The 13,529-nt window shown below is 35.2% G+C and overlaps 1 protein-coding gene across 1 annotated transcript in view; it reads right to left on the bottom strand.

The window, feature by feature from the left end:
* The window catches only part of TMPRSS11E (transmembrane serine protease 11E), a 52,513-nt gene extending 39,479 nt beyond the window's left edge, over positions 1-13,034 (bottom strand). The window contains exon 1 of the mRNA XM_060011724.1: positions 12,963-13,034. Coding sequence (XP_059867707.1) covers positions 12,963-13,015 — 53 coding nt within the window. The 5' untranslated portion in view covers positions 13,016-13,034. The remainder of the gene's footprint in view (positions 1-12,962) is intronic.
* Positions 13,035-13,529: the final 495 nt, after the last annotated feature.

Raw genomic sequence — 13,529 nt, 5'->3', positions numbered from 1 at the left:
ATTACCAATGGCACTTTTTACAGAACCAGAGCAAAAAATCTTAAAATTTGTAGGGAGACACAAAAGACCCCAAATAACCAAAGCAGTCTTGAGGGAAAAAAATGGAGATGGAGGAATCAGACTCCCTGACTGCAGACTACACTATAAAGCTACAGTAATCAAGAGAATATGGTACTGGCACAAAACCAGAAATATAGATCAATGGAACAAGATAGAAAGCCCAGAGATAAACCCACACACCTATGGTCAGCTAATCTATGACAAAGGAGGCAAGGATATACAATGAAGAAAAGACAGTCTCTTCAATAAATGGTGCTGGGAAAACTGGATAGCTACATGTAAAAGAATGAAATTAGAACACTCCCTAACACCATACACAAAAATAAACTCAAAATGGATTAGAGACCTAAATGTAAGACTGGACACTATAAAACTCTTAGAGGAAAACATAGGAAGAACACTCTTTGGCATAAATCACAGCAAGATTTTTTTGGATGTACCTCCTAGTGTAATGGAAATAAAAACGAAAATAAACAAATGGGACCTAATGAAACTTAAAAGCTTTTGCACAGCAAAGGAAACCATAAACAAGACAAAAAGACAACCCTCAGAATGGGAGAAAATATTTGCAAACTAATCAATGGACAAAGGATTAATCTCGAAAATATATAAACAGCTCATGCAGCTCAATATTAAAAAAACAAACAACCCACTGTGATGCTTTTGCAAATATGTTCCTATAATGGGTTTCATCTTCAAGGAATTCATGGAAAAGACTCTGACAAGTACAGGTTTCTGGTAACTGACTATACTGCTGAACTGAATGAATAAGCATTTTCAGAACTCTAATGGAAAACTGAAGAATTCATAAAAGTGCTAACAAAAGATGAAGATGAAAAAAAAATTACATGGGACTGAGTGAACTGATGAGGATGATTATAATTTTTGTGAATTTCTGTTTGAATAAAACAAAAAAACCCCACAAGGACTCAGAGGCAAAAAATATACAAATCAATTTTCACTGCAAAGTAAAGGAGCTGTTACAGTGGAGGATTACTGGACTGAATGTCAATATTATGACATAGTTTGAGTGTGTTTTGTGTTTGGTAAATGCAATCATTGTTGCTTTTGTTTTAGTCGTCCATTTATAATGCTTGGTGTCAGTTAATTTAGCTCTTGTAAAAATAAAATACAGTGTGTGTGTGTGTGTGTGTGTGTGTGTGTGTGTGTGTGTGTGTGTGAAAAAAACAACCCAATCCAAAAATGGGCAGAAGACCTAAATAGACATTTCTCCAAAGAAGACATACAGATGGCCAAGAAGCACATGAAAAGCTGTTCAACATCACTAATTATTAGAGAAATGCAAATCAAAACTACAATGAAGTATCACCTCACACCAGTTAGAATAGGCATCACCAGAAAATCTACAAACAACAAATGCTGGAGAGGGTGTGGAGAAAAGGGAACCCTCTTGCACTGTTGGTGGGAATGTAAATTGATACAGCCACTATGGAGAACAGTATGGAGGTTCCTTAAAAAACTAAAAATAGAATTACCATATAATCCAGCAATCCCACTACTGGGCATATATCCAGAGAAAACCATAATTCTAAAAGACACATGCACCCCAATGTTCATTGCAGCACTGTTTATAATAGCCAGGTCATGGAAGCAACCTAAATGCCCATCGACAGATGAATGGATAAAGAAGAGGTGGTACATATATACAATGGAATATTACTCAGCCATAAAAAAGAATGAAATTGGGTCATTTGTTGAGATGTGGATGGATCTAGAGACTGTCATACAGAGTGAAGTAAATCAGAAAGAGAAAAACAAATATTGTATTTTAATGCATATATGTGGAACCTAGAAAAATGGTACAGATGAACCAGTTTGCAGGACAGAAATAGAGACACAGATGTAGAGAACAAATGTATGGACCCCAAGTGGGGAAAGCGGCGGGGGGGGGTGGGGATGGTGTGATGAATTGGGAGATTGGGATTGACATGTATACACTGAAGTGTATAAAATTGATGACTAATAAGAACCTGCTGTATAAAAAAATAAATAAAATACAATTCAAAAAATAAATTACAAATAGCCTACTGCTGCCGTGTCCACTGTTATACAAACATACCTATAAAATGTCTGATAGCATCAGCCAGGCCCTTGGACTGAATTATGGTTGCATTCCCTACCATAATAACTGTGAATAGTTCTCAAAGAGAAGTTACAATCATAATAAGGTGGTAGTCTAATTACCAGACAACTGTTTCCATTTTCTTTTAATAGCACCAAGACAAATGGTGGGAAACTCATTGTTTTTATTCTAAATGTTTTTATTTATATTCTACCTTGTTCTAGACTGATTTAAGGTAGCTTATAAAGATATATATTTACATTTATATAATTATAAAGTGATGTATAGTATTAAATTACATTTACATATATGGTATTAAATTAAACATAGAGATGCAAGAATAAAGCAAAACATAAGTGAAAGCACAAAATGAGAAGAGTACTAAAACTACATGTCATAATTCCTATCTAGATATTTCCTTAAGTCAGATGACAAACTTTGTAGCTTTCTAGCAGCGAACTCAAAAGCAAAACTAAACAAAACTAAACAAGAAAACAACTAAACCCTATTCAGTTACATTCTTCATGTCACCCATAAGATTAAAACTGAGCAATTACTTAGCCACAATACAATTCTTTCAGATTCTAATAAAAAGAATACTGTGTAATATCATGAACTCTATTCACCACAATATTCTTAGCATAGAAACAAAAATTAGTTTTATAATACTCTTAGTATGCCCCTCAATACTGGAAAATGGCACCAATGACTATTCAATAAAAACAATTTTATGTGGGGGAAGCAGTGTGAAATTATTTATACCAAGCTCTAAGATAATGTTTTTAAATATCTGACAACACTTTGCGAATTATTGAAATGGCTCTGTGTGGCACTTTCACATTATAAAGTACCTAAAAGTTGAATCATAGACATAAAAATATATTATTACTTAGTACCATAATAAGTTTTTAATAAGCATAGTATTACTAAGTGCAATAGTAAGTTTTTAATAAATATTGGGAATGAAAGAAAACCCTACCACTAACTGTTAACTTAGGTAAAACCGATAGCTTAACGACTCCTATATTTAACTAACCATAAAACTCAAGTGATAATATGTTTCCACCCACCTACTTTAAAAGGAATTTGTGATTACAAATATGGTATCATCAGGCTTTTATTGGACATGTGTGTTATATAACTATTAGTGACAATTCAACTGTAATGAATGTCTCTGGTCTCCACTGTGTTATCATCTAGCTCTTTATTAAGTTCCCAGCCAGATATGATGTGTCACAGGAAACTACAAACTGAGATTTAGGTTGGCACTCTGCCTGACGTCTAGAAATTTACAGTCACAGATAGATGGGGTGCAAAAAGTTTAAAGATATTATTAAGTAATTAGGTATGGATCTATAGAATTATAAAGTGAGCTACTTTAACACTTAATTACACTAACATATTTGCTTTATTTTCTTCACACTCTTTGCAGTTCAAGATAATAAGTCAAAATGATCTGAGTCAGCAATTTTAAAAGCAGCAGTTTCCCACAAAAATGTTGACAAGAGACACCGTTGCAGCTAGTCGTAGGGAATTGTATGCATTTTAAAATGTGGAAGGAAAAAAAAAGCATTAACAGGGAGTGTGTGACTATGTTGTGGCTGTTGTGTCAGAAGAAAAAATGGTTGAGAAACCTGAGCTAGAGACACTCTTGAAGCTGCTAATGTATAGCACTCCCTTTCAGAAATTGTTTTGTAACATTAGATATCTTTCTACCAAATCTTTCTCATGACTTTGTCTAGATGCCTCTTATGAAAGTTGGCATGATATGGTGGAAATAACTCTGAACTGGAAGACTAGTGACCTGTGTCTCCATCTTAGAACTTTTATTGAAAGACTAAGTCCTTTCATCTAAGTCCTAAGTTTCTCAGATGAGAAATCTGAGAGCATATTCAACATCACGGAAGTTCCAGCATCCTGTAACCCCCAACTTAAATGATGCAAAGTATGCTCTCATTTTCTTCATTTGTTAGAAAACAATGAGAAGTTTAATTGATCTAGCTGCTCTTTAGTTTCCACCAAAGCTCACCTTCCATGCCTCAAATAACCTAAAAATGCTCAACATTATTATAATTAAAATTTAGCATTTTTTAAACAATCAACTTTAACATAATTTTTCACATGTTATTTTTCTGATGGCTACATGCCAGATCATTTGGAATGGTCAAATTAAGAGTCTGCAAGTCATTTGAAATAATCCAAGTTTCATATGAGGAAGTCATTAAGTTTCTTGACTACTTGCATCCTAAGCCAGTTTTAAAATTCCTAGACTTGTAAAACTGCATTTTGTGCAAGCCACTGATGGGCCTTAAAATTGGAGTGTGCCAGCTGCAACATGTGCTAGACTGTGTGGTGTCCTCCTGGCTGCTGTTTCCCTGGCAAGTACTGTAAGCCATACACAAAGAATCCCTCAGATAATCTAGAAATTTCTGTATATAGTAAAACCCTATCTGAATTAATTTAGCAATGAGAGACAACTGGAAATGTATTGACTCTTGTTAGTGTTTGTATTATTCTTCCAAAAGAGGGATTTCTTGACTAATGAATTTCCTGCCTCAGTTGTTGACCTATAATATAATGGAAGTATTGAGTCTTAACTTTTGGATGGAACACAAATTTGTGAAGTTGATCATTATATATTTACTTAATATAAATATATTTACTTAATTATACTTTAATATATTGGCATTTTAATAATAACATAGTGAAATATGCTCAGATTCATATTAGAATTAGGTAGAATTTACTGTGCAAATACCATAAAATTATAAAAGTATTATTTTATCTAGGGCTTCCCTGGTGGCGCAGTGGTTAAGAATCCGCCTGCCAATGCAGGGGACATGGGTTCGAACCCTGGTCCAGGAAGATCCCACATGCCGCGGAGCAACTAAGCCCGTGCGCCACAACTACTGATCCTGCACTCTAGAGCCCATGAGCCACAACTACTGAGCCCATGTGCCGCATCTACTGAGCCCATGTGCCGCATCTACTGAAACCCGTGCGCCTAGAGCCCGTGCTCCGCAACAAGAGAAGTCACCGCAATGAGAAGCCTGCGCACCGCAATGAAGAATAGCCCCCTCTCGCCCCAACTAGAGAAAGCCCGTGAGCAGCAACGAAGACCCAACACAGCCAAAAATAATAAATTTATTTTAAAAAGTATTATTTTATCCAAAAGGGCTAAATATTTTCAGTCACTAATGTCCATGTCTTTAATTCATATCTAAATGCTGATGGCTACCAAATCTATAAATACAGATTATTTGTCTAAACTTCAGACCCATATATTCATCTGCCTACTGTTCATCACAACAGGATATACCTCTCATCATTCGAACTAAGCATGTCTGTGCTACAGACTCATATGTGCCTATCCCAAATATTTTCCTTAATAATAGAATCTTTGATTTTTGGTTGAGCATATGGCCCCCTGGAAAATAGAATAATGTCCTTTATCCATGACTCTCCCTGTGAATATAAGTTCTGACCAATGGAGTCTCTATTCCAGTGGGTAGAATCCTGATGTGCTAGTTGGAGCTCTGGCAACCATACTAAACCATGATTGGGAGGATATATGTTCATGTTGATAGGACAGCACAGCAGTAGAAGCCTAGATTCCTAATTACTTGGTAAACCTCCCTATCAGCCCCTACCTGACTATCTCCAGACTTGTTTTACATTAAACTGAAATAAAATGACATTTTATGTAAGCCACTTTATCCTAAGCTTCCTGTCACTCATATCTAAGCTGATACTATTGCAATATGCAAAACAGATTAGTTGCAATCAAAGTAAATTGTGATTTTTTATGTAATTATCTTTGGGAGAAGAAGACATTCAAGAAATATATTTACTTAATAAAATATTTTTACTTAATATTTTCTAGCTGCACAATTTTGAGATACAAGTAATAAATCTGATGCTAATAAATAAGGAGACCAAGTTTTCATCGACGATCTCATTGTAAAAAGTTCTACGACTTTAAGCAAATGACTTCTATTTTCTTGCTTAGTGGATATAGGTCTGGGCTTTTGCGTCAAACAGCTTGGGTTTCGCCCCGGCTCTACCTCTTACTAGCTAGATGGCTCCAAGCAAGTTACTCACCTTCTCTAAGTCTACATTTCCCCTCCCATAAATGGGGATAATGATAGAACCTAACTATAGGGTTCTTCTAAGGATTAAATGGAATAACGCTTATGGAGCAATTGGCATTATACCAAGTACACAGTACATGCACAGCAAATGTTGGCTTTGTCATTATTCCTCCTTCATAATGAGGAATTAATTTGTTTTCAAAACAGGTTGAAAAATCCCTCAAATTGCCTCATGTGACTAAGGGGATAAGGAGAAGATGGAACAGGTGAGGCTCCCAAGCCTTATTCCCACTCCACCCAGAGCAACACTGCTCCACGCAGCAGGGGTTTGCATTAGCCTTATGTGTGAAAGGGATTCAACTGGTAAAGAAAATGTGTAAAACTACTCATCTTTGGACCTTTTTAGCTCTAAGAATCTATACATCAAGCCAATGGTCAGCCATGACATATACAGTTTTGTGCAAGGATTTAGAACTCTACTTAAGAAGCCCATTGTATATATGTGCCACATCTTCTTTATCCATTCATCTGTTGATGGACACTTAGGTTGCTTCCATGTCCAGGCTATTGTAAATAGAGCTGCAATGAACATTTTGGTACATGACTCTTTTTGAATTATGGTTTTCTCAGGGTATATGCCCAGTAGTGGGATTTCTGGGTCATATGGTAATTCTATTTTTAGTTTTTTAAGGAAGCTGCATACTGTTCTCCATAGTGGCTGTATCTATTTACATACCCACCAACAGTGCAAGAGTGTTCCCTTTTCTCCACATCCTCTCCAGCATTTATTGTTTCTAGATTTTTTGATGATGTCCATTCTGACCGGTGTCAGATGATACAATGGAATATTACTCAGCCATAAAAAGAAACGAAATTGAGTTATTTGTAGTGAGGTGGATGGATCTAGAGTCTGTCATACAGAGTGAAGTAAGTCAGAAAGAGAAAAACAAATACCATATGCTAACACATATATATGTAATCTAAGAAAAAAGAAAAGGTCATGAAGAACCTAGGGGTAAGATGGGAATAAAGACACAGACCTACTAGAGAATGGACTTGAGGATATGGGGAGGGGAAGGGTAAGCTGTGACAAAGCGAGAGAGTGGCATGGACATATATACACTACCAAACATAAGATAGATAGCTGGTGGGAAGCAGCCGCATAGCATAGGGAGATCTGCTCGGTGGTTTGTGACAACCTAGAGGGGTGGGATAGGGAGGGTGGGAGGGAGGGAGATGCAAGAGGGAAGAGATATGGGAACATATGTATATGTATAACTGATTCACTTTGTTATAAAGCAGAAACTAACACACCATTGTAAAGCAATTATACTCCAATAAAGATGTTAAAAAAAAAAAAAGGAATCCCAAATCTAGCTTTGCTGTTGAATCCAGTAATATATATCCAAGTGCTTAATTACAACTTGAATGTACTGTAAGGTTTGAAAGATTGGTTTGAAATATTTTAGATGTATTATTTATTATCTTTGGTATTTTCTGGACTAGGAAAGTTGAGACACAAGGGTTAAGCTAATTGTTTAAAGAGAAAGGAAAGTTATCTCTGCTTAACCAAGGGGAACACTTGTGATTCCAGGGATCATGATGTAGTGGAGGCAGCAGGGAGTATTAGAAAGTTCAGGACCAGAGTTAGAAATGTATGGCAAACTCCAGTTCTACCAATCACTTACTCAGAGATTTGGAAATCTCAGTCTTCCTAATCTTTGGTTTTCCTATCTGTAAAATCATGATAATATTAAAATTGTCTGCCTCACAGTTGTTGATAGGTATCAAACAAGAATATATGTTGGAATTATGTGTAAAGAACATATATATGTGTATATACATATATATCCTACTACATGTGCCCTCTCTGAATTTTGCTGTGACCTGCTAAGCTTTTAATGTGCAATAACCAATTTTTAAAAGTCCGTATAATTCTATACAAATTCAAATGGTAATAGTAATAACAATAACAATATTTCCTGGGTCAGGTAGACACCTGTGTTGGTTTAACTCTTCTACTTGACAACATTGGACTTGGTACACAGGTGAACTGGGAGGACAGATTCAAGCTTTAGTATTGACTGACTCACCCATTCCTGTGACCACATGCAAACTACCTAATCTTTGACTGTGGTATCCCTTAATTTATAGAACACAGAGATGCTTCCTGTCTACAATCCTCAGAGGTCTACTTAGAAGATTATCCATTGAACAATAACATTGTTCCTTGTAAATATAACTTTTATATCTTTTAACACAATAAGACAGTTAAGTCAGCATAGCAGTAGCATCACCTAGGTAGATAAAGGAGGAATTGTGGGGATGGTATAGCATTGTGATTAAGAGCATGGGCTGGAGTCAGATAGACCAGGGTTAATTCCCAGTTCTGCCATTATCACCTCTAGGCAAATACTGTCTGAGCCTCAGTTTCCTCATCTGTGAAATGGGTATAATAATATAACCATTGTTTGTTATAAAGATTAAATGTGCATGCTATTTTAGAACAGTAGTTGGTACACAGTACATGTGAAACAAATGATAGCAATTATTATTTGTTCTGCACTGAATCATAGCTCAACTTTAAACAGAGTGCTAAATCCTTCTGTATTTGCTTTTGCAGCTTCAAAAAAAAGACATCATCTGACATCTTCAGGTAAAAGGTTGAAAGACTGCAAGATAGAATTTAATGGTGACTGATACTTTGGATTCCCCTAAACTTAGTTCTATCTTCTCAGAATTACTATTGTAAAATTCTCAGAAATTGCTCAACCATTCAGGCCATATATGTACCTGGGAGAAGGTTCGGCTTGCAGGTTCTGGCATGACCTGGTATGTCTGCAGCGCATTTTTTTTTTCCTCAACCTCTTAAAACTTTCCTACCCTCTAATCCACTCATTTCAAACCTATCAAATTATGCTTGAAACTGTAAGAACATTCTCCACAATTCTTATCCACCATCTTTGATGAGAATATGTCCAAAGGAGTGTGCTTTGAGATGTACTTAGTGGAGTTCCTCTAAAATCTAACCCTGATAAAGCCATGAAACGCAGACAGAACACTCATTTCACCACCGACCATCTTAGAAGACTTGCTCCACAACTGCCCAATAGCCCCATCCTCAGGCACAAAAGCATCAGGCATAATTATAAATCTCAGTGCTGACAAGGAAGCACATGATGTTGCTTTTTTTCTTGAATGTTTCTATTTATTCCCTTATTATATTGAAGCAATTATATTTTTGGAGGAAAGCAGACAATAATGAAAAAATAACAAAGGTTCACTAGACAGTTATAATTATTACAGACTGATGAATTCCTTCCATAAAATGCTGCACTAAGATGAACTTGATTTTCACACAATAGCAAATGTTGCAATCTTTTTTAGAAAACAGTGATGATATAATTGACGTGCTGTACTCTCAGTCACTGATCACCTTTGAGATAGTGCGGAAAAGTTAGGTCATGTTCTTATCTTGTTTAAATACAGAGACAGTTTTAAGAAACTTATATAACGGTAGTCTGTGCATTCTTCAAAACATTTGTAAAGACCTGTCAATGAAAGTAAAATTATACCACCACCCTTCCTCCGTCAGGATATATGTGCATTCTTTCATATTAACCTGTATTGACCTGTTTCTTTGCCTATACATTATATAAACATGTATGCCTACATATACATACACATTTTCTCTGTGTGTGTATATGCATGTGTGCACGTTTTCCATTTCTCTGTTAGAGGGCAAACTTTCCAAAGACTCTTCTTTTAGCTTCCCACACATGATAAGACAGTGTGTTACAGTAGAAAGAACATAGACTTTAAAGCCAGAAATGCCAAGGTCAGGTTCTAGATCCAACACTTACTAACCCTGGACAATCTGAGCTGCAGTTATTTCATCTTTTTAAGGAGAGATAACAATAATGGTTTCTCAAAGTATTGCCAAAATTCAATCAGATAACATTTTACAAAATGTGCAATACATAATAGGTGCTCAACAAAGTTTTCTTCCATACAGAACTTAGTACACAATGAGAACTCATTAAAAGTTGTTACATGGACCAGGACTGATCTTAGCTGAAGAAGTGAGGCACAGCATTAAACGCTTGGAACACTATCATAAAGCAACTCTGGACCTGCACCTCAGTAGAGGGACCCTTCAGTATCATTATCTACTGACTAATTTCAGGGCAAAAAGGAAGAGGTTGCTACAATAGATTAATTTTACATTGAGATTTTTCCCTGTAAACAAATAGATTCTTAATCCAAATAAGACCACCCTCCCTGTCTGACACAAACTACCCAAATTATGTCTGTATCCTCCCTTCAGTTTTCCAGACATTCTGAAATTAGCCTCTTTTCCTTAATCATCACTATGTTGCATAAATGACTACTCTTCTCCCTTGGAGGAAAAGGTAAACTGCGAGAGAACACCTCCCATTGAGGTATAATTATACCAGTTTAAATAAAACAAAAAGCTACCACTTCAAAAACTGACCTATTTCATTTCCACTTTAATTTCTTTCTATCTTACAAGTTCCTGTTTTTTATGGCTTTGTACTGTATCAGTTCTTCTCAAACTGTACAGTAAATAAGAATTACCTTGTGTAACTTTTAATACAATTCCCATGCCTCAACCAGAGATTCACGGGAATTTCTTGGATGGGAGCTGGACTTTTCTGTTTTTAATAAGTACCCAGTGAATCTAATGGAGGGGGTCCATGGGTCACATGTTGAGAGATAATGCTTACCCTACGAAGTAAAAATTAAAGTTGTCCATTTTGTTTCATTTGAATATTACTCAGTTTACCTTCATCTATCTAAACATGTATAGATATTAATGTCTACAAATTTGGTCTGCTGTCAGTGGTTGCTGGTTGTCAGTGGTTGCTGGTGAATACAGTTGGCAGACATTCCTATCAATAATAAATATATTTAATAAATATATTCTTCTCTTCTCAAATCTCTTCCCTATAAACTTATACCTGAAAAAGTCTTCTTTAACCTTCTGTTGTATGTGTTTTTATAAAATTAATGTGTTGATTTCTTCATATTCAAAGGATAGTATAATATCAGTTTGGAGAAAATGATAGCATCTGAAGAATAATGTTTACCTGGTCTAACTTTCTTCTAACCTTTAAATTCTAACATAGTGGTTTTCATTTAGAACAGGTGGAGTGAGGAAGGGGCTATCAAAATTTTGGTCAAAGAGGAAGGAACATGCCATTTGATAAAACTCTCCACCTGTTTCTGATATGCCTTCCCAGTTATGAGCAAATGGCTTTAAAAAGAAATTGCCTATATATCTCAATATACCTCTTTTTTCAAAGCATTCTTGTTGGTACACTTATTCCAGCAAATGTGCTAATAAATTTAATCCCTTTTCACTCTAGCCCATTCACTGAACATCTCCTAGGCTGACTCAAACATCGATATGCTCCACTTTGTATACAAGTTTTAGATCAGGAAGGAGTTTTTTGTTTGTTTGTTTTTCCTTGAGAGGTATCTTCCATCTACTCTGAAGCAAGACTGAAAACATCTTTGCTTCAAATTAGAGACTATACTCAGGAAAATTCGTTCCAATACCTCCAAATTATAACTCCCCTACACAAACTCCAGACTCACTCAGATTTAGCATAGACAAAGCCTGAAATCAATTTAGAATCTTGAGTTTGATAGAAATTATATGTTTAAATAAAAGCACTGTTTTCTATAGTAATATTCTTAAAGATAATCTAGGTAAAAAGGCTAGGGCACAAAACCATCATGGATTATAGAGAAGTACTTGCAGAAGGCAGGAAGCCTTGAAAAGTCTGATTTAATTTGTGATGTCTGTCGCTCTTAGTTGATTCATCAACAAATATAGAGAGTATTAAATTTCTCATGAGGACTATGTAGAACTTTCTTCCTATCAACTACAGAGCCTGAGTGTTTTTCACTATTAAGATTCCATTAGAAGCTTTATACTTTTCAAACTGTTTTCTTCTCAAAACAGAAATTAACAAAAAAGAGCATGCGAATATCTCAATCAGAGAAAATGAATTTTTAACATGAAGATAAAATTATTTTCAGAGCCCAAACTGGTACACTGAAATCTTGTTACTGTTTAGTTTCTAACTTTTAAAGAAAACAACCTCAGAATAATTATGACTTCTCTATTAGAGAAGTTGATTTTGACCAGGTACATCACTGGATTTATTTTAAAAATCCAACTATAATAATTTAATCACATTGCCTTCTTAAATTGTTTCTTGTTCTTTTAAAACATATATATATATTTTTTAGTTTATACTATTTACTTACAGAAAGAAGTGTAAGTTTGATCTTCATGGTTTTAGATTTTTTTCTCATGTATAATTTTGAGTATTAAATATAATATAATATATAATATAATATAATAAACTTGAGACAAATAAAACCGAAGCTAAAAACACATTCTATTTTTCTCAAAACAAAACAAACTAAAAGACAGTTGTTAAACACCATGTGCCTTTATCTTTTGTTGAGCTCTTCTGAAAGTACATAAACATTTGGGATGGGTCACAAGAGGACAGGGAACACTAGTATAGAAAGAAGAGAAACCTATTTCTTGACATAATTTCATGTTAAATATCAAAAGTATTTTTCCACATTAAGCAAATAATAAATTGGAGATCTACACATTCCTTGGTGTGGTTCATGCCACTTTAAGCAAGTTAACTTAAGACAAAGGAAAAGAGAAGAAAACTCACCGATACATTGCTGACCAGCGAGGAATGGTCCTGTGGAGACCGAGGTCTGCCATCAAGTGTGTGTATCCAGGCTCTATCAGCAACTTTGTAGGCTAGACTGAGGTGAAGAAAGAAGTCACTGATGATCTAACTAGAACCAGTCTGACAAGTCTTGGCTAGTATGATGGGAACTGTGTGACTAGTAAGATGAAGTCAAATTTTATAGGGAGGGAGAGAACATCAATAATATAAGCACTTCCTAGGAGTGGGAACTTAAAATCTATTGTCTTCTGATTATAATGATTTCAAAATGTTAATATAAACCAGATTTTTTCAATAAAAGTCAGATGTTTAAATCTAGAAGAAAACTTTTTTTAAATCATCTTGCTAAGCTTCTTCATGTTTCCAATGAAGAAACTGAGGTTTAATTAAGTTAAATTGGTCAAAATCACATAGTTAATGCCTCTATATAGGACTAACACCTACTTTTTTTAAAACTAGTCTGACATGCTTTCCACTCTACCATGCATATTATAAAAGTTTTACTTTGGTATTTACTATAAGTCAGCTGTTGAAAATACAGCGGAG

This window comes from Delphinus delphis, chromosome 5, assembly GCF_949987515.2.
Source record: "Delphinus delphis chromosome 5, mDelDel1.2, whole genome shotgun sequence".
In the NCBI taxonomy this organism is placed as follows: domain Eukaryota; kingdom Metazoa; phylum Chordata; class Mammalia; order Artiodactyla; family Delphinidae; genus Delphinus; species Delphinus delphis.
This window is presented reverse-complemented; position numbering and strand designations above follow the sequence as displayed.